General features: G+C 39.0%; 1 protein-coding gene across 12 annotated transcripts in view; it reads left to right on the top strand.

Annotated features, from left to right (window-relative positions):
* The window catches only part of IMMT (inner membrane mitochondrial protein), a 41,413-nt gene that overhangs the window by 19,277 nt on the left and 1,561 nt on the right, over nt 1–20,575 (top strand). Inside the window, exons 5-15 of one of the 12 annotated variants that reach the window (XM_078444682.2) lie at nt 902–1,036; nt 1,387–1,482; nt 4,123–4,259; nt 6,728–6,831; nt 8,066–8,201; nt 8,693–8,822; nt 13,643–13,657; nt 14,972–15,195; nt 16,851–16,982; nt 17,712–17,841; nt 18,824–19,433. In XM_078444682.2, the coding sequence (XP_078300808.1) occupies nt 902–1,036; nt 1,387–1,482; nt 4,123–4,259; nt 6,728–6,831; nt 8,066–8,201; nt 8,693–8,822; nt 13,643–13,657; nt 14,972–15,195; nt 16,851–16,982; nt 17,712–17,841; nt 18,824–19,433 (1,849 nt within the window). Of the gene's footprint in view, nt 1–901; nt 1,037–1,386; nt 1,491–4,122; nt 4,260–6,727; nt 6,832–8,065; nt 8,202–8,692; nt 8,823–13,642; nt 13,658–14,971; nt 15,196–16,850; nt 16,983–17,711; nt 17,842–18,823; nt 19,768–20,575 lie in introns of those variants that run through there. The other 11 variants (XM_060655910.3, XM_078444683.2, XM_060655903.3 and 8 more) reach the window with 11 other exon arrangements.

Genomic DNA, 20,575 nt, shown 5'->3' on the forward strand with positions numbered 1-20,575 from the left:
ATATTCCTTAGTGGGATGAGGAGAAGAAAATCACATAAATACATGTGAAGCGTATAGGATGTCAGAAGTGATGTGTTGGGGGGAATATTGCAATTTAAAATGGAGTGGGCAAAGACTAGAAAGAGATAAGGGAATAAGACATGTATAAAAGGCTGGTGGGAGAAAAGCATCCCACACAGAGGGATTAGCTAGCGCAAAGGCTTGGTATATTTACCTAGTAAGGAGCATATGAAGCTGGAGTGGAGAAGAGAACAGTAGCAAATGAGGTCGAGAGGAAGCAGAAAGCCTATTGTGGTACTCTTTGGAGGCCGTTATAAGAATTTTGCTTCATATTCTGAGTGTGATGGGAGGGTGTTAGGGGGGTTCTGAGCCAGGGTATTGATTGATACCTGACTTTTAATAAGATCAGTGGCTTTGGTGGAGAATAGATAAAGGGATCAAGAGCAGAGCAGAGAGACCAGTTAATAGGCTTTGTGATAATCCAGCTTTATCTCTTAAATGAGGCTTTCGGTTTAATTTTTTTTTCTCTCTATTCTGTTGCTCTTTTTTCCCCCCTGCCTTTCACCCCTAGAATTACTCATTTTCTCTTCCCACGCTTGTTTATAAGCTCTTGAATTTCTTCAGCCTTCCTTTCTTCTTTTTGTGTTTAGAACTGTCATCCTGTTCTTGCTCACACCTCTTCTCTCTTCTCTACCACTCTTAAAAAATATTTTTTGGTCATCTGCTTTGTTACTACTTTTCCGTGTTATGTAAATCTTATGCGCGTGTCTTATATTTTAAGATTTAATGCCATTTAATACTGTTACCGGAATCCTTGCCTGGTGCTAGTAGTAGTAGATTCCTATATGCTTCTTTGTTAACCCAGGAAACTATAAATACCATGAGTAACGTATATTTGTAGGACCTACAGCGGCAGCTCAAATTATTTCTGCAGCAGGTGATACACCGTCCGTCCCAGCCCCTGCAGTTCAACACGAGGAATCTGTAAAAACTGATCACCCTGGAACTGAAGGAAAATCCAAGCCTACAGCTTCAGGTAGTTTATTTATATTTGTGGTTTTATAACGATTTGCTCATCAGAACTATTTAATGCCTAGGCAACCTCTAGACAGTATGTATGTACCCATATATACTGGTTTTATTTACAGTCTTGCTTAGAGAATTTTTTAAATTTCGGAGTCTGTGTAAATCTTTTAAAGCAAAAGGTTTAGAGCTGACGCCCTGTTTCTTCATGTTGGAATCATTGATGATGTGGTTTTAGAATCCTGATGACAAAAATGCCCTCAGTTGATAGAGCTGGCAGGTACAGTGGTGTTTTTATGCCCCTGTGAGCTATTGAAATTCTGTGCTGAAATTTGATTTCCTCTTATTTACTTTTGCTGCAAGAGGAAGCATCCTCAACTTCTGTACGGGAGCGACCACCCGAAGAAGTTGCAGCTCGCCTTGCACAACAGGAAAAGCAAGAACAAGTTAAGATTGAGTGTATGTAAACCAGATGGCTTCTTAAGTACTTTGGGTCATCTCCATCAGTTGCTGTCTTCTCCAGTCATTGGCACACATTTCCTCTGTCAGCTAGTTTGGGTTCTTTAGTGGCATTTCTCCGTGCACCACCTTTATTTCATCATTTGTATTCTTTCCATTTAAACTTTTTTACCCAGGTGGCAAAGGCATTCTTAGTGTACATCTGGAGAAAATTCCAAATAATAACTTTCTCCATTTGTGTTTATTAGGGTTAGTGCTAAAGAGTCTGTGTTCTGGGGAATAGAAATTGTTTATGTTTTAGCAACTTGCTGAAGAGTCTTTCAGTTGTTTAACTCCAGTATTTGTGCAGGTCAGAATGGCTCCTGCTCTGCTTTATTACCAATCTCTGGACTCTCTCTGTAGTAGCCCCCTTATCTGACATTGGTGGAGGATGGAATATTGTATATATGGCTGGTTTCCAGCTAACTGAAGCATATTCCTTTTTAAGTTTCGACTTTATGGTAAACTTTTTGATGGTTCTAGAAAAAGATGTTAGATACCTAAAAACATATTTTCCTCTCTTAAAGAAGGCATAGGTAACATAATTTATTGCACTGTGCTGTAATACAGTGATCTCTGTAGGTAGGGGATATGTAGTTGTTGCCGGATTGAGAGAGGTTTGTTTTAAAGTCTTATGGCAGCTGTTTATAGTTTTTATTTGTCTCTCTCCATCACGTATTTCTGCTTGTCTGTCCTGAGTGGTTCCTGTTTCCCTTCTAATGCATTGGTTCTGACCTATGCTGAGGAGGCAGGTTTGTTAGAATTGTGTCAAGAGTGGAAGGGACAGAAGGAGCATAGATGTAGGGCTTCGGTTTGGCTGCTTGGATTTTGGTCGTGTTTTTGTGTTCTTCTGAGTTCTTGGCCATGGTTACAAATAATTGAGAATGTTGAATAAAGACTTGTAAATAAGTGAAATATTTCTGTACTCCCACTTCCTGGGAGAATTTTTCCTGAATTCAAGTCAAGATTATTTTTTTCTTTTATTCATATTTTATACTTTTCACTTTTCCCCTTTTATTAAATGGACACCTTGGAGTAAGTTGTAAATCCAAGATGGCGATGTCTGTTTCATTGTGCTCTTTGTTGTTGTTCAGTTCTTATATTTCATTTTGGGCAAAGTGGAAATTTTAAGGATTCTGTCTATCACCTCTTAGTTTTCTCCCAAGCTTTCCTTTAAGAATGTATGCGTTTGTAATTTTTATCAAGAATCCAAGCACACAAAATCAAGTGGAACTACATCGAACTAAAAATAAAAAAGCTTTTGTATGGCAGAAGAAACAACTAACAAAATGAAAAGGCAACCTATGGAATAGGAAAAAAGTTGATACACAAAATATATATGGAACTCCTACAACTCAATAGCAAAAAAACCCCCACAAAATAACAACAACAATAACAAGGAATCAAATACAGTGAATAGACTCTTAAAGAAGTCTTCGAGCCTGTGGGCCGCTGTGAAGTAGTATACTGTTATTTGTCACACTGCTTCGATGTGACCCCATTAATTCATGCATGTTCTCTCCCTGCCTCTTTTCCTCTTTATATCCCTCTCTTCATATCCCGTGTCTTCAGAACCTCAACTTCACATCCGTAGCTTTGTATTTTCTTGTCAGCACCTTGCTCCTTCTGTCTTTGTTGCAGAGGTACCACAAGTGGTTCCTAGGTTCCGTTTGTTCTAGTTTACGCTGCTTTTGCCTAGAATCACCTTCTGTTTTTGTCTCAACTGCCAAATATTTTTGCCTTTTTTAAAAATCATCTGTTATCTGATTTAAATTACTGTTCTCACTGGCTTTCTTTCTTCAAATGAATCATTTTGCCATTTTAGCATTGTATCTAATATCCCTTGCTTTATTTATTTATTTTTTTAAATTAGGTTTCTTTTTGATTCCTGAAGCAGCAAATAGAAATATGATCTTAATAGGTCGTAGCCTCTTGAACACCAGTGTCTGGCTGTTTCCTGAGTTCTTTTGTAGCAAAACACTTTCCATTCCCAAACCAACTTTTCTTTTTTATTTGCATGTTTTCTTGTCTTTTTCTTTTTCTTGTGTGTCTGTCATGTGTATGTGTGTACGTGTGTGTATATATACATAACTTGCTAGGAGTATCCTTTCCTCCTGAGTAGATGAAGTGGGTACATCTTTTTCCCTGTGGTTCTATAAGATCATTATTTACTTTATTTTTTTTTATAAGATCATTATTTAAACTTAAAAATGCTGGTGGTTATACTAAATTTATAGCCTCTGATAGCTAAAAGGGGCTATAGTGTCCTAAACTTTGTTCCTCCTTTTTGAAGTATATGCTAGCTGCCTTTAAGCATTTTTTTTTTTCTTAAAAAATCCCCAAACACTTTTTATTTTGAAAAAATTCAGTTCTACATAAAAGTAAAAATAGTATAATGAACCCCCATAGGTGTTTCCACCAGATTTGGTAATTACTAATATTTTACCATACTTTCAAATGAAACTGATTCTCTCAGTCTGTATGTTATTTTTGTTTTTTACATTTTTGGGGAAAGCAGTGGAAGGCTCAGTAGGATTGGCAGGGAAGTTTAAAGTTATTTAGGAAGGAGGGATTTGTTTTCTAACGGTTTTTGTATTTCAGCGGTAGCTAAGAGCTTAGAAGATGCTCTGAGCCAAACTGCTCGCATCACTCAACAGGCCATCATAGCCCAGAATGCCGCGGTGCAGGCCGTCAGCGCACACGCCAGCATATTGAAGGCAGCCATGGACAATTCTGAGGTGAGCCAGAGAATGAGTAGACTTGTGGTATTTAAGACTGATTTTTCTACCATGGGCTTTCTCTCACTAAGTGAAGACTGTCTAGGGTAATTGTTATTTTTAAATAAACAAGGCAGGGGGCGCCTGGGTGGCTCAGTCGGTTGAGCATCCGACTTCAGCTCAGGTCACGATCTTGCGGTCTGTGAGTTCGAGCCCCGCGTCAGGCTTTGGGCTGATGGCTCAGAGCCTGGAGCCTGCTTCTGATTCTGTGTCTCCCTCTCTCTGCCCCTCCCCCATTCATGCTCTGTCTCTCTCTGTCTCAAAAATAAATAAATGTTAAAAAAAAAAATTTAAATAAGGCAGGAAAAAACCTTTAAGTGTTGTTTTTAATGAATTTTATATAAAGCTTTACATCACGACAGTGATATGGTACAAGAATTAGGTCAGATTTTTTGCTTTCATACATTAACAGTGCTTGAATTTGTTGTGTTTTTTTGCTTTAAAGTTGCCAACCACTTTTTAAAATAAACTTTTTATTTTGAGATACTTTTAGATGGATGCATGGTTGTAAGAAATAGTACAGAGATCCCATGTACCCCAAAATACCAGCTATTTTTTTTTTTTTATTTTCTTTAATTTTTTTTATTAAAAAAAAATTTTTTTTTAAGTTTATTTATTTTGAGAGACAGAGCACAAGCAGGGGAGGGGCTGAGGGAGAGACAGAATCTAAAGCAGACTCCGCACCATCAGCACAGAGCCCGATGCGGGGCCTGAACCCACGAACTGTGAGATCATGACCTGAGCCGAGATCAAGAGTCGGACATTTAACCGACTGTGCCACCGAGGCGCCCCTATATCAGCTATTTTAAATGCTTATGCTGATTATTTAATTTACACTGAACACTTCAGAGAATAATTACATTAATTTAAAAATATAATACTGGGACTTAATAAATTTCTTTTATAATTATATTCAGTTATTCGGTATATAAAAAACATATCCTGACACCAGGTTATTTAAAGAGTAAAAATAAATATGTAAGCTATGAATCTCAGGGATCAGGATCATGTACGATCAGTGAAGTTTCTTTGCCACTAGAACTGTGTGCTTAAAAAATTTAAACAGACTTCGTGTTATTTTATTCCTATGTACATCATAACAAAAAGTTAAATTAGAGCTCTGATGTAAACAGCCAGAAATTACAACCTTTAAAACTTAAAAGAAAATTCTGGTTTATTCAAAGTCCAAGAAAAAAATGTAAATTTCAGTCCGAATTCAATCAGGAAAGTGGAAACCACACAGAGAATGCCTAATATTTTGGTTATACAGGTGTGGGAAGGCTGGATGTTGTATGATAATCAGGAAGTTGGGTTTGAGCCCAAGTGTACTGGTATCTTTCAGAAGGACACTTATTGGAAGTTTTAAATGCCCATGGTATTTACTTTGGTGGAAGGCTACATAAGAGAGTATTTCCTCCTCCCAGTGAACACATAATATATAGTGCATGTGAATTAGATAATATGAAATCTATTGAAATCAAGATTTTACAACTAAAGGGCATTTTATATTAGTGGTTAACTAGATTAGGGAGTATTAGCTGGTGTTAACAAAATAATCAGAAACATGTATGAACGCAAGTTTTGAAATATTAATAGATTCCAACTTCTGTTTTCGTCCAATAAAAAACCTGCAAGTGCACAAGGACTCTTACTGAATTGCTTTCTTAAAGCAGTGTTTGGAAACCGTTGGACTTGGCTTGATGGTGGGGGAGTCTGGTATCTATTCTACAGAGCAGCTTATGCTTGGACCTCTAGACGGGTTTTTAAGATTTTTGTGTGTGTGTGTGTGTGTGTATGTGTGTGTATATATATATACTTATATCTATTTAATTTCATAAAATGTTAATTACATATACATATGTAATTACATTATATACATAATTACATTATATATATGTAATTAACATTTTATGAAATTCAGCCTAAGGGGGAGTGGGTTTGACAATAATTTTCACTTTACAAATTACAGAGGGTATTTAGGATAATGTTTTGGAGGAATAAGGACTCTACAAGTGTGTCAACTTTCTACTTAAACTGTGATTTTGGTAGACCTGCAGTGAAGGAAATTTTAAGTATTGGTGCTTCGTTGCAGAATAATTTAATCAGCAAATAATTTATGAAGTTACTGTTCTTATTAACCTTTTCTGCTTCATTTCTCCTTTGGAGAATCTAATAAAAATATCATCTCTGCTTAGAAAATGCTTATATGCACGAGAACACAGTCTTACAGTTTTGGTGGTTGCTGTTGATGAGGGTCTTGGACTTCTTTGATCCTAACCATGAACTTTAGATTAAGAGATCCTGCTCTGATGAAATATTATATATAGGTTTTTACCATTGAATTTAATATCCTTGTTTCTAAATTTAGCCACATTGGCCTATCCTAGGTCAGTAAAAGCAGTTATTCACATTTTATACGTTTTGTTTAGGTTGCAGGTGAGAAGAAGGCGGCTCAGTGGCGCACGGTGGAGGGTGCATTGAAAGAGCGCAGAAAGGCAGTCGACGAGGCTGCTGATGCCCTTCTCAAAGCCAAGTAATTACTCATGGACTTTAACAAGTAATTAGGGCCTCCTGGTGGCTTTCTTTGGGCTGGGTTTTCTTTGTACTGTCTGTATAGAAAGAGAAGGCAGAGAGACCCTTCCCTCCCTTCACCTGTCCTTGATCTGTATTGGTTATCAGGAACACAGAGCCTGAAAAAGGAAAGAGGGAATAAAATATAATTAGGCCAAAGTAAATTTAGCCATGACCTATATAAAGGATCTTGTATAAAAAGCAGTTTTTCTTTAGATTATTGCTTGGGTGATGTAGCTCTACAGATTTCCTGAGAGCCTACCATAATTTCAAGATTTTTCAGGGGTGGTTTGGACGGTTTTATCAGAATCTTGACAGTATGTTACAATCTCTTTGCCTTAACTAAAGTAGGAAGCAGTAGGTCTATAATAGGTCTAGTTTTATGCCACCTTGGGCTTGATTCCTGGAAGTTGGCTAAAACTAGGTCAAGCATTCCAAGTATACGATCCACCTCTCATTATGGAAACTTACATTTGACAAAAAGTTCTTAACAACATTTTGGGATCGTGGTCATTCAAAATGATGCTGTCATTTTTAACAAAATATCGATGGAGAAAGAGAAGCCTTCTAGTAAAGCCAGAATATCTTTTAGGAGACTTAAGACATTATGCTCATATCACTCGACCATGAGTCGGGGCTCTTGAGTTCTGTGTTTTGTGGTGGGTAGGCCACAGTTCATCCAGTTTGTGGAACATTTTGAATCATGATAGCTCCCTGAGACCCAGCTTTTGCTCAGTGAGCTCTTTGGCCTCCTCCCTTGCTGCTGTCTTCCTTAAGCTCTCACTGGCAGGGGAATCAGCCTAATCCCTGGAAAAGCTGCTGTTTATTGAGTGCACCTGTGCCAGGTTCTTCTCATCAGTTAGTTTTAATTCCCTCAGAAAGGTGAGCAACAGAGGAGAGGCTGATCTGGAGTGGAATCCAGGTTTGTCTGGTTCTGAAGCCTGTGTGTTTCCCTCTATACCACGCTGCTTCTCTGGTTCACCTTAGTAAATCTGGCTTCTGACCAAGCTGTTTTCAGTTGTTTTGTAAGGAAAGCTTCTTTGCGTATATTTGTTATGAAAACGCATTCGGTAATTTCTTTCAAATTGTATTTTTTTCATAGACTTTTTAACAGTTATGTTATATTGACATCACAGTCTTTGATAAAGTTGGTAAGAAATAATACTAGATCTTTGTTATGCTTTATTGATTTCCAGAGAAGAGCTAGAGAAGATGAAAGGTGCAATTGAAAATGCAAAGAAAGAAGAGGTTGCTGGGGCCAAATCTCATATCACTGCTGCAGAGGGGAAACTTCACAACATGATAGTTGATCTGGATAATGTGGTCCAAAAGGTGGGTTTCTTCGGTCTTTCACAGCATTTCAACATTTTTAAATATAATCCTTTAGTCAAAGGATTTGAAGAATTCAGGAAAATAATAAGATTCCTATCTCCCTCCCTTTTCCCCTGTGAAGAATATTGTTACTGGTTTTAAAAACTTACTTGGAATGTCCATTATAGTGATATTTTTTATAATAGGCAGCATTTTTGGTCATGATTATTAAATGAAAATTTTCAGATCTTCTGCCTTCATTTATGTAGTCTATATGGGTAGTTTCCTGTGACCCAGAGAAGGAGGGACAGGGGGATAGTAAGTTGGAAAGGCGCCTGTCCATAGTATTTGAATAGAATTACAAGGCTTATGTTCCTTTGAGCTTTAGTGTTCTCTCTGTTATTTACATATTCCCGGCCATTGTGTAAATAATGTAAATATACTTTATCTTTCTTTGGATGCTTATGGTATTTTGTCTTCACTTTAACCACATACATCTTGTATTTATTTAGGTCCAAGCAGCTCAGTCTGAGGCTAAGGTTGTGTCTCAGTATCATGAGCTCGTGGTCCAAGCCCGGGATGACTTTAAACGAGAACTGGACAGTATTACTCCAGAAGTCTTGCCAGGGTGGAAAGGGATGAGTAAGTACAACTGAACTGTTGTTGATACTTTTCTGTGTTTGTTTTATTTTTTTATAGTTTTTTTAAAAGTTTATTCATTTTGAGAGTGAGCAGGGGAGGGGTAGAGAGAGAGGGAATCTCAAGCAGGCCCCACACTGTTGCACGGAGCCCAATGCAGGGCTCAAACTCATAAACCGTGAGATCATGACTCGAGCCAAAACCAAGTGTTGGATGTTCAACCGACTGAGCCATTCATGTGCCTCACTGTTTTTGTTTTTTAATAGCTGTTTGACTAAACTTGCTTCAGCCCCATTCGTCTAATCCAAACCCCTGTGGTATGCCTATCTTGTGCGGTGTACGGTATGGTGTTTGCCACATTTTATTTCATTCAGAGCCGTGGTAGGTGACACACTTGTGACAGTATTCCCATGGTTTTAGTCATGGTAGACACAAGTTCCAGCCAGCGTGTAATTCTATAACCCATGATTCTGTTACTCAGGAAAAAGGAAAAAAAAGTTTAGGATCCAAGTAAGTGAGAGTGGCATTATAACCTTAAATCTGTTAGAATATTATATATATGTAAAATTATTCAAAGCCTTTGGTACTTTACAGATATTAGTAATGAATAACTCATGGCACTCCGTATGACTGCTTGTGTGACAACGTTATGGTTGAAAGTTCACATGGTGAAAGGAAATCATCTGTATGACTGTCCACTTACAAATAGACTGCAGGGAAGTGTGATGGTTAAGCAGTTATACAGAGTGACTGCAAAGAATAGTCAGGTGTCCCTGAAGTGCTCTAAGAGTACTAATCACAGAATTTAGCAGTCTCAACCAGATCAAAATACTCTTTAAATGCTAGCGTCTGTTAGAAGCTAAACATCCGGTAGGAACTGAACTGGTATGTAGGCCTCTTGGGGCTGAAGGTGACCAGTTTGCATCAGCTGGTCTGTGGAGCTAAGGTAATCAAGACCGTTGTGGGAGTTTCAGCTGCGTAACGCCCAGCCAGGGAGATGTAAGGGCAAGAAGCAGAGTCAAAGCTGTTAACAAATAACTCAGACAGTTAAGTGTTTTGAATGCAGTTGACACATTTAAGAGGGAGATTCAGACTCTTGTCAAAGAAAATCAAAAAAGATTTGTAAGAGGATGAAATGGAGAAACACAGTTCATTCTGGGGACAGTGAATCTTATTTGTACATGGTTGTTTAATCTGAGTAGCAGCTGGCAAAATGGGCAGTGTGGGCAGTCTGTCCTTGAGCAGGCTCGGTTAAGCCACGTCTGCACCATTTCCTTCATCGGAATTTCCCAAGGGCTGTGCTTTATTGAGGTTACAGCTGAAATAGTTGTCACCACCCCAGAGACCTTTCCTGACCATCTTCCTCCAGAAGTCACCCTACCACATCACCTTATTTTAGCTTTTTTTTAAGATTTTATTTTTAAGTACTCTCCATGCCCAATATGGGGTTCAGACTCACAGTTCGAAGATGAAGAGTCACATACTCCATGGACTGAGCCAGCCAGACACCCCAATTATCCTTTTGAAATTCTTTTCATTGTTTTTGGTGTTTGTTGCATATCTCTGTCCATGAGGTGTGAACTGCTTGGCAAAAAATGGGACATTGGTGGCTAGTTGGGGAGCCTCGGTGGGCTGCAGCAGATGAAATCAGGTTGGAAGGCGGGACAGGGTCTGCCTGTGGAGAGTTAGTAGTGAATGCATTCTCTCATCTAAACTACTTGTCTGTGCACTTCCCACTAGGTTAAAGGCTACTGATTTTTCCATGATAACCTCTAGAGTTGCTAACTATAAAAATTCTTTTGCTGATTTTGAAAATGCCCATTATAAACCATGAAAATAGTAAAGCAGTCGTTCTCAACCCGGGGCATTTTTGCCTGCCATAGGACATTTGGCAGTGTCTGAAGACATTTTTGTTTGTAATATTAGGGAGGTGCTACTGACATCCAGTAGGTAGAGGGCAGAGATGCTGCGGATCATCCTGCAATGCACAGAATAGCCCCTCGAAACAAACAGTCGTTTGGTCTGGAATGTCAGTAGTACCAAAGTTGAGAAACTTGGCATTAAAGAAAACGTATCCTATAAAAAGTGAAAGACCCCTGCAGTGCAGTTTCCGACCGTGTGCGTGCGCACGTAATCTCAATCTCGTTCTTTTACTAATCTTAAAAATAGATTACACATTCACATAATACAAAATTTGAAAAGTACAAATGGCATCTGGTGACATTTCCCTTACCCCCCATTCCCATAGCCACAGTTTTCTTCCCAGTGTAACTGATTTCTTGTGTAGTCCTGGAGATAGTTTATTATTTCACAGTTACCCCAGCTATTAATAAATATCCTCACCTCTGAAATCTGAATTCATTTAAGACTTATACACCAGGCTCCTTAGTAATGGTTTATGTTGTCACTTATTTTGCTCTTAATTTGTGTTATTTCACTAAGTTATAAATGTCCTGTTGATACTCCTTTATTTATTTTTTTTCTTCTCTGTAGCTGAGCACAGTGTTAAACATAAAATAACTAACATTATTGAGCATTATTTTATATACAGCACTGTGTTCTAAGTGCTTCACATGTATTTAAAATTCGTAACAGCCCTGGGGTGCCTGGGTGGCTCAGTTGGTTAAGCATCCAACTATTGATTTTGGCTCAGGTCAGGATCCCAGTGTTGTGGGATCAAGCCCCATGTCTGGCTGAGCATGAAGCCTGCTTGAGATTCTCTCCTCCTCTGCCCCTCTCCTGTATCTTGTGTGTGCTCTCTCTAAAAATAAAAAGTAAAAAAAAGTAAAACTTATAACACCCCTATGAGGTAAAGTTGTGTTGCTATGCCATATTTATAGATGGGAAAGCCAAGACACAGGTTAAAGTAATTTGCCCAAGGTTGGGAATAGAGCCAAGATTTCACTCTTATCATTAGCCTCCCTGTTCTCTGCCTGACTGATTTGTACTGGTAGTATAGGACCCCCTTTTAGGCTTTTGAGAAGAGAAATGATCTGATTGTAATGAAGAAAATTAACTTGTATGAGATTGAGGGTGTAGGAAGGGACGTCTAAGGGCAAGGAAACTCATTAAAAACTGCTACAGTTATCTTAAGGGCAGAGTGATAGGGGTTGCCTGTTGTGTGTACCAGGGGCACTGAAGATGAAGAATAGGAAGAAACTTAGAAGTCACCACATAGCATTTGATTTGTTGAACCATAATTTACAGTATCTAGTGAAATTCAGAATGTATATTCTCTCTGATCCAGCTGGTCAACTCCTAGGTATGTGCTCGGGAAGACACACGGGTGCATAAGGAGACTCATAAAAATTTTCATAGGAGCCCTGTTTGTAAGAGCAGAAAAATCAGAAACTGCTAAATGTGCCTTCCATGTGGCAGTATAAATGAATAAACCAAAACTCTCTCACACGTAAACGTTAAGAAAACAAGTTGCAGAAGAATATGTAGAGTAGGACACCACTTACATGAAGCTTGAGAACATGCAAAACAACACTACTCATTGTTTTAGGATGCATACATCCGTGAAGTATGACAAAATGAACGATACACATCATATTCAGTTAGTGGATACCACGGTGCGGGGAGGGAGGAGGAGCCCTTTAGGAGGAGGGTGGGTGGGTGTTGTCAGGATGGGAAGATTGAGTGCAGGTTGTAGATTGTATCCCAGGGACATTTCCTTTATTGCTGAGGACTAGTATATATTGTCATACTCATGTGCCTTCTTGGGACTGACAGCTTTTTCCATCCTTGCCAGTTTTTCCTCCTACAGCATTGGGACAGATTGGTTTTGGTTTAATACCAGACTAAGTAGTTGCCTTTTAGAGCCATTTTGGATGAAAAAATACCTGTTTTTGAACTTTTTGAATCCAGGGGTCATACCCATGATGTTAAGAAGCTCATGCTGAGAAGCAGGAGACTGGCTGCAGCTCCCCTTTCCTGTCACGTGTCCTCAAGGTGGGGCCTGTGATCCTGGTGGGGAGCATCATCCAAATTATTTAGAATGTTATCTTTTTCTTCCTTACCATCAAATCAGTCAGTCATAGTTCTTAGCTTAATTTGCACAGGCTAAATGCATATTTAATGTGAATTCACTGTTTTTAAGCTTCCAAAGAAGAAACAGTAGCTTCGTAAGTATTTGAAATGTTAGGGGAGGCCTGGTATTGAGAACAGAGTCTGGCCTGGGACATAGTGAAATACTCTATGAACTAGTGTAAATGAGGAGAATAAATAAGAATTGTAGTCTCTGTGTAAAAACTAAGTTTTAGATTGCTCTAGCAAAACTAGAGATGACCCTGAAAACCAAAGCTACTTTTAATATGAATGACTCCTATTTTATAAAATGTTAGAATTTACCTTGATTTATATTGTTCTATATCCTTTTAGGTTTTAGGAAATAAACTCTATTGTTTTGCTTTCTAATATTAAAATACGCTTTTTTTGGGACGCCTGGGTGGCTCAGTCGGTTAAGCATCTGTTGATGTAGCTCAGGTCATGATCTCATGGTTCGTGAGTTCGAGCCCTGTCTTGGGCTCCGCACTGTGAGTGTGGAGCCTGCTTAGGATTCTCTCTCTCTCCTTCTCTCTCTGCCCTTCCCCCACTCGTGCCCTCTTTCTCTCTCAAAATAAGTAAATAAAAAGATGCCTATCCCTACACTTTAATGTTGCATGGTAGGTTTGATGGGAATCTTTCTTAGAATAGAATAAAAATAAAATAGACTTTTTGTACTACTAGTTCCTGGTTCCTTGTTTCTTTTTTGCAGCTTCCTACTTAATAACTGAAACATGTACATTCTTTTTTCAAACTGTTCTTCTTTTCCTTTGTAGGTATTTCTGACCTAGGTGAGTAATTATGCGTGTTTTATGTTTAAAGTCTTTTGACTCTTAAAATACTGAAGTTTTTTTTGTTTGCTTATGATTCTTTATACTAAAGCATCTAAATTTATAATGTAGAATTACGTTGCAAGTGATAAATCTGATTTGGATATATTTTTGGCATCCGTGTGCTCTCAGGAACGAAAATGTTTCACCAATTGGAAACCTGTTGTATGTATGTGTGTGTATATATATGTGTGTGTATTTTTTTTTTAAGTTTTCATTTTGTAAAATTTCAAACATTAAAAAGTAGGAAGAAAGCTATGATAAACTCCCAATAGATCCACCTTCAGTAATTATCAGCACTTGGCTAGTTTTTGTCATTTATTTCCCCAGCTTATGTTGAAGCAGATCCCAAATATATCCTTTTCAGTTGTAAATACTTTCTGTATGTTTTAAAAAAAACAATCACTGTACCATTATCACACCTAAAACAATAATTCCTTAATATCATCAAATATTTAGTGTTCAAATATCCCATTTTGTAGAATGAATTTTTGTAGCTGTTTTATTTGAATCCGTACCCAAAGGAGCTATACATGTTGAATTTAGTCAATAAATCTCTGAACCCTTTGTTTTTTGCCTCTCTGTTGCTCTTGTTGTGGAGTCATTTATTATGTAGTATTTCCCTCATTCTGTATTTTGCTGTCAAAGTTGTAACTCTGAACCCATAGTAACATATCAGAATACTTGTGGAAGGTGAGATTTGAAAACAAAACACATGCTTAAGCCTAAATGAGGATCTCTGGGCGTGTGTTCTTTTGAGAAAGCTCTACAAGGGATTCTGGTGGACAGTCTGGCTGCTGATCATTGTCCTAGGTAATACCTCTGTTTAGGAAGAGGCACAAAAACTCTTACTAGGGAAGAGTCAGAATTCGAATCTGAATTTTAGCAGAAAAGAATATTAGGATGCCTATTATGACTGATCATAGTTATGCATGAATGAAAGTATAGAACTGAATATATATGTAAACTGTCTTTAGAGGCAAAATTATAATGAATTATAAAGCCTATTTATAATTAGTTCAATTAATTTGGGTTCCTGGAAAAGATTATATACATGAAGGCTCAACTAAATTACTTTGCTTGGGATTGAAGATGCCTTAGTTGGACACAAGCTATGAATTTCTGATGGCAGTGGAGAATCTAAATCTGTCTTCAAATGTTAGCTACCCTTTGGTTTCTTTACAGCTGTTAAATTGTTATCAGTTGAAGCAAGTTACCTTGTAGATGTGTAATTTTGGTGAAATCATTAACATTTTAATGTTGTTTTCTATTTAGCCGACAAGCTGTCTACCGATGATCTGAACTCCCTGATTGCTCATGCACATCGCCGCATTGACCAACTAAACAGAGAGCTAGCAGAACAGAAGGCCACAGAGAAGCAGCACATTGCATTAGCCCTGGAAAAACAAAAGCTGGAAGAAAAGCGGGCATTTGACTCTGCGGTGGCAAAAGCGTTAGAACATCACAGAAGTGAGATACAGGCTGAACAGGACAGAAAGGTAGAGGAAATGAGAAATTTAAAGTGAATCTACTTGATTATCTGCTTCTAGAGATAATACCAACAGTCCCGACTTTAAAATATTAGATGTAAGTCATGCCAGCCGCCTCTTGAATGGAGCTTTGGCCCTTGTTCTAGCCTGAACTTCTAGGGAAGGATTGTTGGAGCAACGTTCCTTTATGTTGAGCAGATGCAGAAGTGTAAGAAAGTAACAAGCCCTTGGTATCCAGGATTATCTACTTTATCTTTCCCCCTGTGGAGCCTGTCCCCTAAAGCACCACGGAAAGACTCTCTGTTGGGTTCTGAAGGTATTTTTTCCCCGCCAGTGTTTTGGTTAAGAATGGATGCAACAGCTCCTCTAGTTTTCTGTCTGGGTACATCATGTGTTAGATAGGTGTCTGCGGGTTGATTCGGGAACCTAGGTACCCATCCTCCCTTCCTGTCCTCTCAGCTGCACAGTTGAGCACTGCTTCCTCTGTGAAGTGCTTTCTTCCCTAGTCTGTTAGGATACCACAAGCTCCTGGCCTTTGTCCCACCTTGCTGGCCATTCCTTGGACCCCTTCTTTGCTCAGATTCCCCAATATTGGCATGTGCTGGCCTTGGTTCTGAAACCTTTTATCTGTCTAAACTATCTCCAAGTGCTCTTATCTAGTCCTGTGACTTGGAAGTTTAAATCCTGTCACTTAGTTCTAAGCTTGGATGTCATGCTGTCAGCAAGGCTTCTCCTATTTCTTCAATGTAGAGTCTCTGTATTACTTTTTCTCATACTGCCTTATTTTTAAAAAAGAAGTATCACAGTCTGAGATGCCCATTTTGTTTACTTCTTACTGTCTGATTGCTTCATTGAAATGTACATTGTATGAGAACTAAAAGTTTGTGTGTCTTGAGCACCATCGTATCCAAGGATATAGTAGGCACTGCCTGGCACAGGGTTGGCACTTTATAAATATCTATGCACTGATTGGATTTACTTAATGTTGTGTCTAGGAAAAAAGTAAGTTATGAATTCCAGGTAATCAGTACTAAATAATTTGTAATACGGCCAATTGTTAGGCAAGACATGATAGGCTTTTCATATTTTTGTTTTGATCTGGGCTCTCTTGTGAATCTAAATTCATAGTAAAGTAAGCAGTTTCAGAGCAGTGTTCTTTGTTTAGGAGAAATTGTAGAGTAAGTACCAGATATTAATCAATTTATTAATTTTCTTAATACTTCACTCTAGGCATTATTCCTAGATGAAAAAATGGACACTTGAGAAGATGAATTCCCCAATTATTGTGATGAAGCTGTGTTTGATCCCAAGTCTTTGTAGTTATTTTTTCCAAAATAACTTTGAGGATTTGTTAATCCTCAAAGGAGTGTGTGATTCAGGAAATGACAGTGTTTACCTTGCATAAGAGGCAGCTTGATCATTTGGGAGAAACAGATTTTGGGGCAGAAAGACACCTGTTTGGAATCTGATTTTTGCCATAGCTGAGTGAGTCCCCTTCCAGCATTCAGCTCTGATCGATGTCAGAGAAGTCAGGGATGTTAGCCGCATGCTTGGTACATTGTAGAGGTTCAGGACATGGAAGCTGCCATCATCATTGCTACTAGTCTTTTTTTCTAAGAGCAAATGTGGAGAAATGAGAAGTAATCATTCTTGTGGTTTCACAGGTAGAGGAAGTCAGAGATGCCATGGAGAATGAAATGAGAACCCAGCTTCGCCGACAGGCTGCTGCCCACACTGATCACTTACGCGATGTCCTTAGGGTACAAGAACAGGAACTCAAATATGAATATGAACAGGTGGGGACCTGTTACAGCGCATCAGCTCCCTTCAGCCTCCTGTCCTCTTCATGTCCTCTGTGTGTCCTTCCCTCTGAGGGTATGGAAGAATGGGGAAAGAATGCGAATGGTACCCAGCCTTGGTGCAGTGGGGCTTTTGTATTTTGCAACACTGCTCCTTTTTACATAAAGATGTACCTGTGTGTAATTGATCAGATGTGTTTTGTATCTATGTCCTAGTCATTTGGAGCCTTCAAGTTTTAGGGAGCGTTGGTACAGTGAGTTTCAAAAATGCAGATAATACTTGACACACAGATCTCCTGCTTTATTTCCACAATCTCTTGTGGGTTATGTAGCAGCACTCAGATGTTTATTTCTGAGAAAACTTCCCAGAGAGGTTAAGTTTGGAAATCACAGCAAATCTATTACATTGGGGGGCAGTGCAGTTACTTTACTTTCTAAAGTTAGTATTTTCTCAGTTTTTAATTGCTTTCTTCTCCTGGTCTACTTCCTCTGATACAAAGTTCTGTCAGTAAATTTGTAGGGAATTACATACATCAACTATGAGTTTTAGGAAATTTTTGAAATCTTACACATAATATAGGAGTTTCATGAGAAATGTTTTGAGATTTTTAAAGGCCCTCTTTGCTTTTGGAGGTAGCATTTGGTGGTAGACTTTAGGGTCCCAGTGCCTGACATGCATTGAAGTAGCATCACTTTCTTCTGTACACTGTTTATGTTTTATTTCAGGACCTGTCTGAGAAACTCGCCGAACAGGAATTACAGTTTCGTCGCCTCAGTCAAGAGCAAATTGACAACTTTACTCTGGATATAAACACTGCCTATGCTAGACTAAGAGGAATCGAACAGGCTGTTCAGAGTGAGCACATGGGCCTCTTATATTTTATTCAGTCCAACTTCTTTGTTAGGAGAATGGGTTACATGCGTCAGCATTAGGACATAAAGATGCTGTGAAGTCATTCTATTAAATTTTATTCATTTCTGAGAAAATTAGCCCAGGTTTAGTAAGTTTGGAACATAGGGTGTTTATGAGAGGAAATTAAAAAGAATCTAAAAATTAAATCTAAATACTTGAAGATTTACTGTGTGTCAGACTGGAGATCGCCGTTTACGAGGCAGGTTACCCAGCACACTTTGGTTATGTCTTATGTGCCCTGAGTGGAGCAAAAGGTCAGCGTATCCCCACGCTTGCTGTCCAGCCCTGTTTGGAAGTGGTTATTTGCTGATTCCACCCACCAAACGGACAGTAGTTATTCTGAGGCTTCAGCGTGGCACACTGAAAGGGAAATGTTCTGACAGAATGTTGATAAAATGGGTTTTTTTGGGGGGTGTTATAGAGCCATCTTTGTCAGATAAGTATAAAAATAAATACCTAGGAAGTTGCAAGATTCAAGATCACGTAGTCCATTAAGTTTACTCGAAGTCTTCCATTCTTTGCAGGAAGTTTCTGATGGCCTTAGCATAAATAAGTCTTAGCCTAATTTAAATGTTTTTTTCCTCAAACATTCTGAAATAATTATCCTTGAATCAGATACTGTGTGGTAAGGGGAGAGACTCTCTTGTGCTTGTGCACATACATCCTTCCAGTTTTCTCCATGGCTTGACTAAAAAGTTAGGTTTACCGTGTTGCCTCATGAAGAGGCCGACTTCCTCGGAAAGAACATGCCAGAAATAAGTGTCAGGTGGGGTTGGAAGAGGCTCTCTCTGGCCCTATCATTTACCGTGTGGATTTAGCCTGTTGAGGGTGCAGGTACATCTACATCAGTTCTCTGCAGGTATGGGAAGGACATTTAGTCAGATGGAGAGAAAAATGTGTTTCTTTGCCTGTTTTTTCTTTGTAGGTCATGCAGTTGCTGAGGAGGAGGCCAGAAAAGCCCACCAACTGTGGCTCTCGGTGGAGGCATTAAAGTACAGCATGAAGACCGCGTCTGCAGACCTGCCCACTGTTCCACTGGGTAGTGCAGTTGAGGCCATCAGAGTCAACTGTTCTGATAGTGAATTTGCCCAAGCTTTAACTGCAGCTATCCCTCCAGAGTCCCTGACCCGTGGGGTGTACAGCGAAGAGACCCTTAGAGTCCGTTTCTATGCTGTTCAAAAACTGGCCCGAAGGGTAGCAATGATTGATGAAACCAGAAATAGCTTATACCAGTACTTCCTCTCCTACTTGCAGTCCTTGCTCTTATTCCCACCTCAGCAACTGAAGCCACCAGCGGAGCTCTGCCCTGAGGACATAAACACGTTTAAATTACTGTCCTATGCCTCCTATTGCATTGAGCATGGTGATCTGGAGCTGGCAGCAAAGTTTGTCAACCAGCTGAAAGGGGAGTCCCGACGAGTGGCCCAGGACTGGCTGAAGGAGGCCCGAATGACCCTAGAAACCAAACAGATAGTGGAAATCCTGACAGCATACGCCAGCGCCGTAGGAATAGGAACCACTCAAGTGCAGCAAGAGTAAGGTCTAGGAAGAGTTTTGTAAAGTCTTATTTTACGTGAATGGGAATCAGCGATATATGAAGGGTTTGCAACAGGGTCCCAGAATTGTCTAGAAAGGAGCAGGTTATAAGTACTGTTCTAAATGTTAACACCTGTTGCATTTATATTATTTCCACTTGCTATCATGTCAGTGAACTCCAGGAGTAATTTCTTTGCAACTTGTGTAACATTTTCCGTTTTTCAGGTTTTACTGATTAGGCTCGTGAGCCATTCAAAAATAATGTTTGTGATCCCTATTACTATTGATTTTGCCCTTGGAGCAAACTGAATAAAACAAAAAGATGAAAACTGAGTAGCATATCCCTTTTCAAGAAGTGCCATTTCTAGTTTGCTGTATGTGCGGAAAACTTTCTTGAGAAGCGGCAACAGCAGAAGTAGGAAGTCCTGGGCACTCAGTTTCCAGGCCGTGAATTGGGTTCCAAAAGTGCAAGGTCTCTTTTTGGCTTTGAAGGTTCTGGTGAACTGAGTCCTACTCAAACTCAAGACTGACGTACAAGCCAAAATGCCAATATATTTACAATGGGAGACATGGCATTCTGGTGATTACAAGGCACCAGAAGTAGTATGTATCTGAAACTTTTAAGGTGCTACAAGAAAAAGTTGTCTTTTCTCTTGGGAACGAATATATACACGCCCGTGTGTGTACATTAAACACTTTTCAAACCACTGCTTATTAGCCCCTTTCTACAGGTGATGTACTGTTTTCTGATCTGTTTCCTATTAATAAGTTTCTTTTCTACTCACAAATTAATTTCAGCAGTCCTCAAAACAGGTCACAGCTCTCAGTTCTGAAACACTGGTAATTGACCTTGTTCCTTTCTGGTACTTGGACTGAATATGTCTTCTTTGAAGTGGGGGTGGTGAGTCTGGAATCTTAAAAGGGATTGAATAATTTTGTGGTATACTTAAACTGGATTGCCATAAAAACCCAGAGAACTTTTAGTTCACATCTCTGAAGCTTAAGACGACTGCCATACGGGGTAAACATTAACAAATCCCTAACTTTTGATTTTTTATTCCTTGACAACACTGTCAAAATTTTTTTCGTAATTATTTTTTGTTGGGGTTTATGTGTTCACAGACTGAGGAGGCACTTTTAT

Source organism: Panthera onca, chromosome A3 (assembly GCF_046562875.1).
Source record: "Panthera onca isolate mPanOnc1 chromosome A3, mPanOnc1 haplotype 2, whole genome shotgun sequence".
Taxonomy (NCBI): Eukaryota; Metazoa; Chordata; class Mammalia; order Carnivora; family Felidae; genus Panthera; species Panthera onca.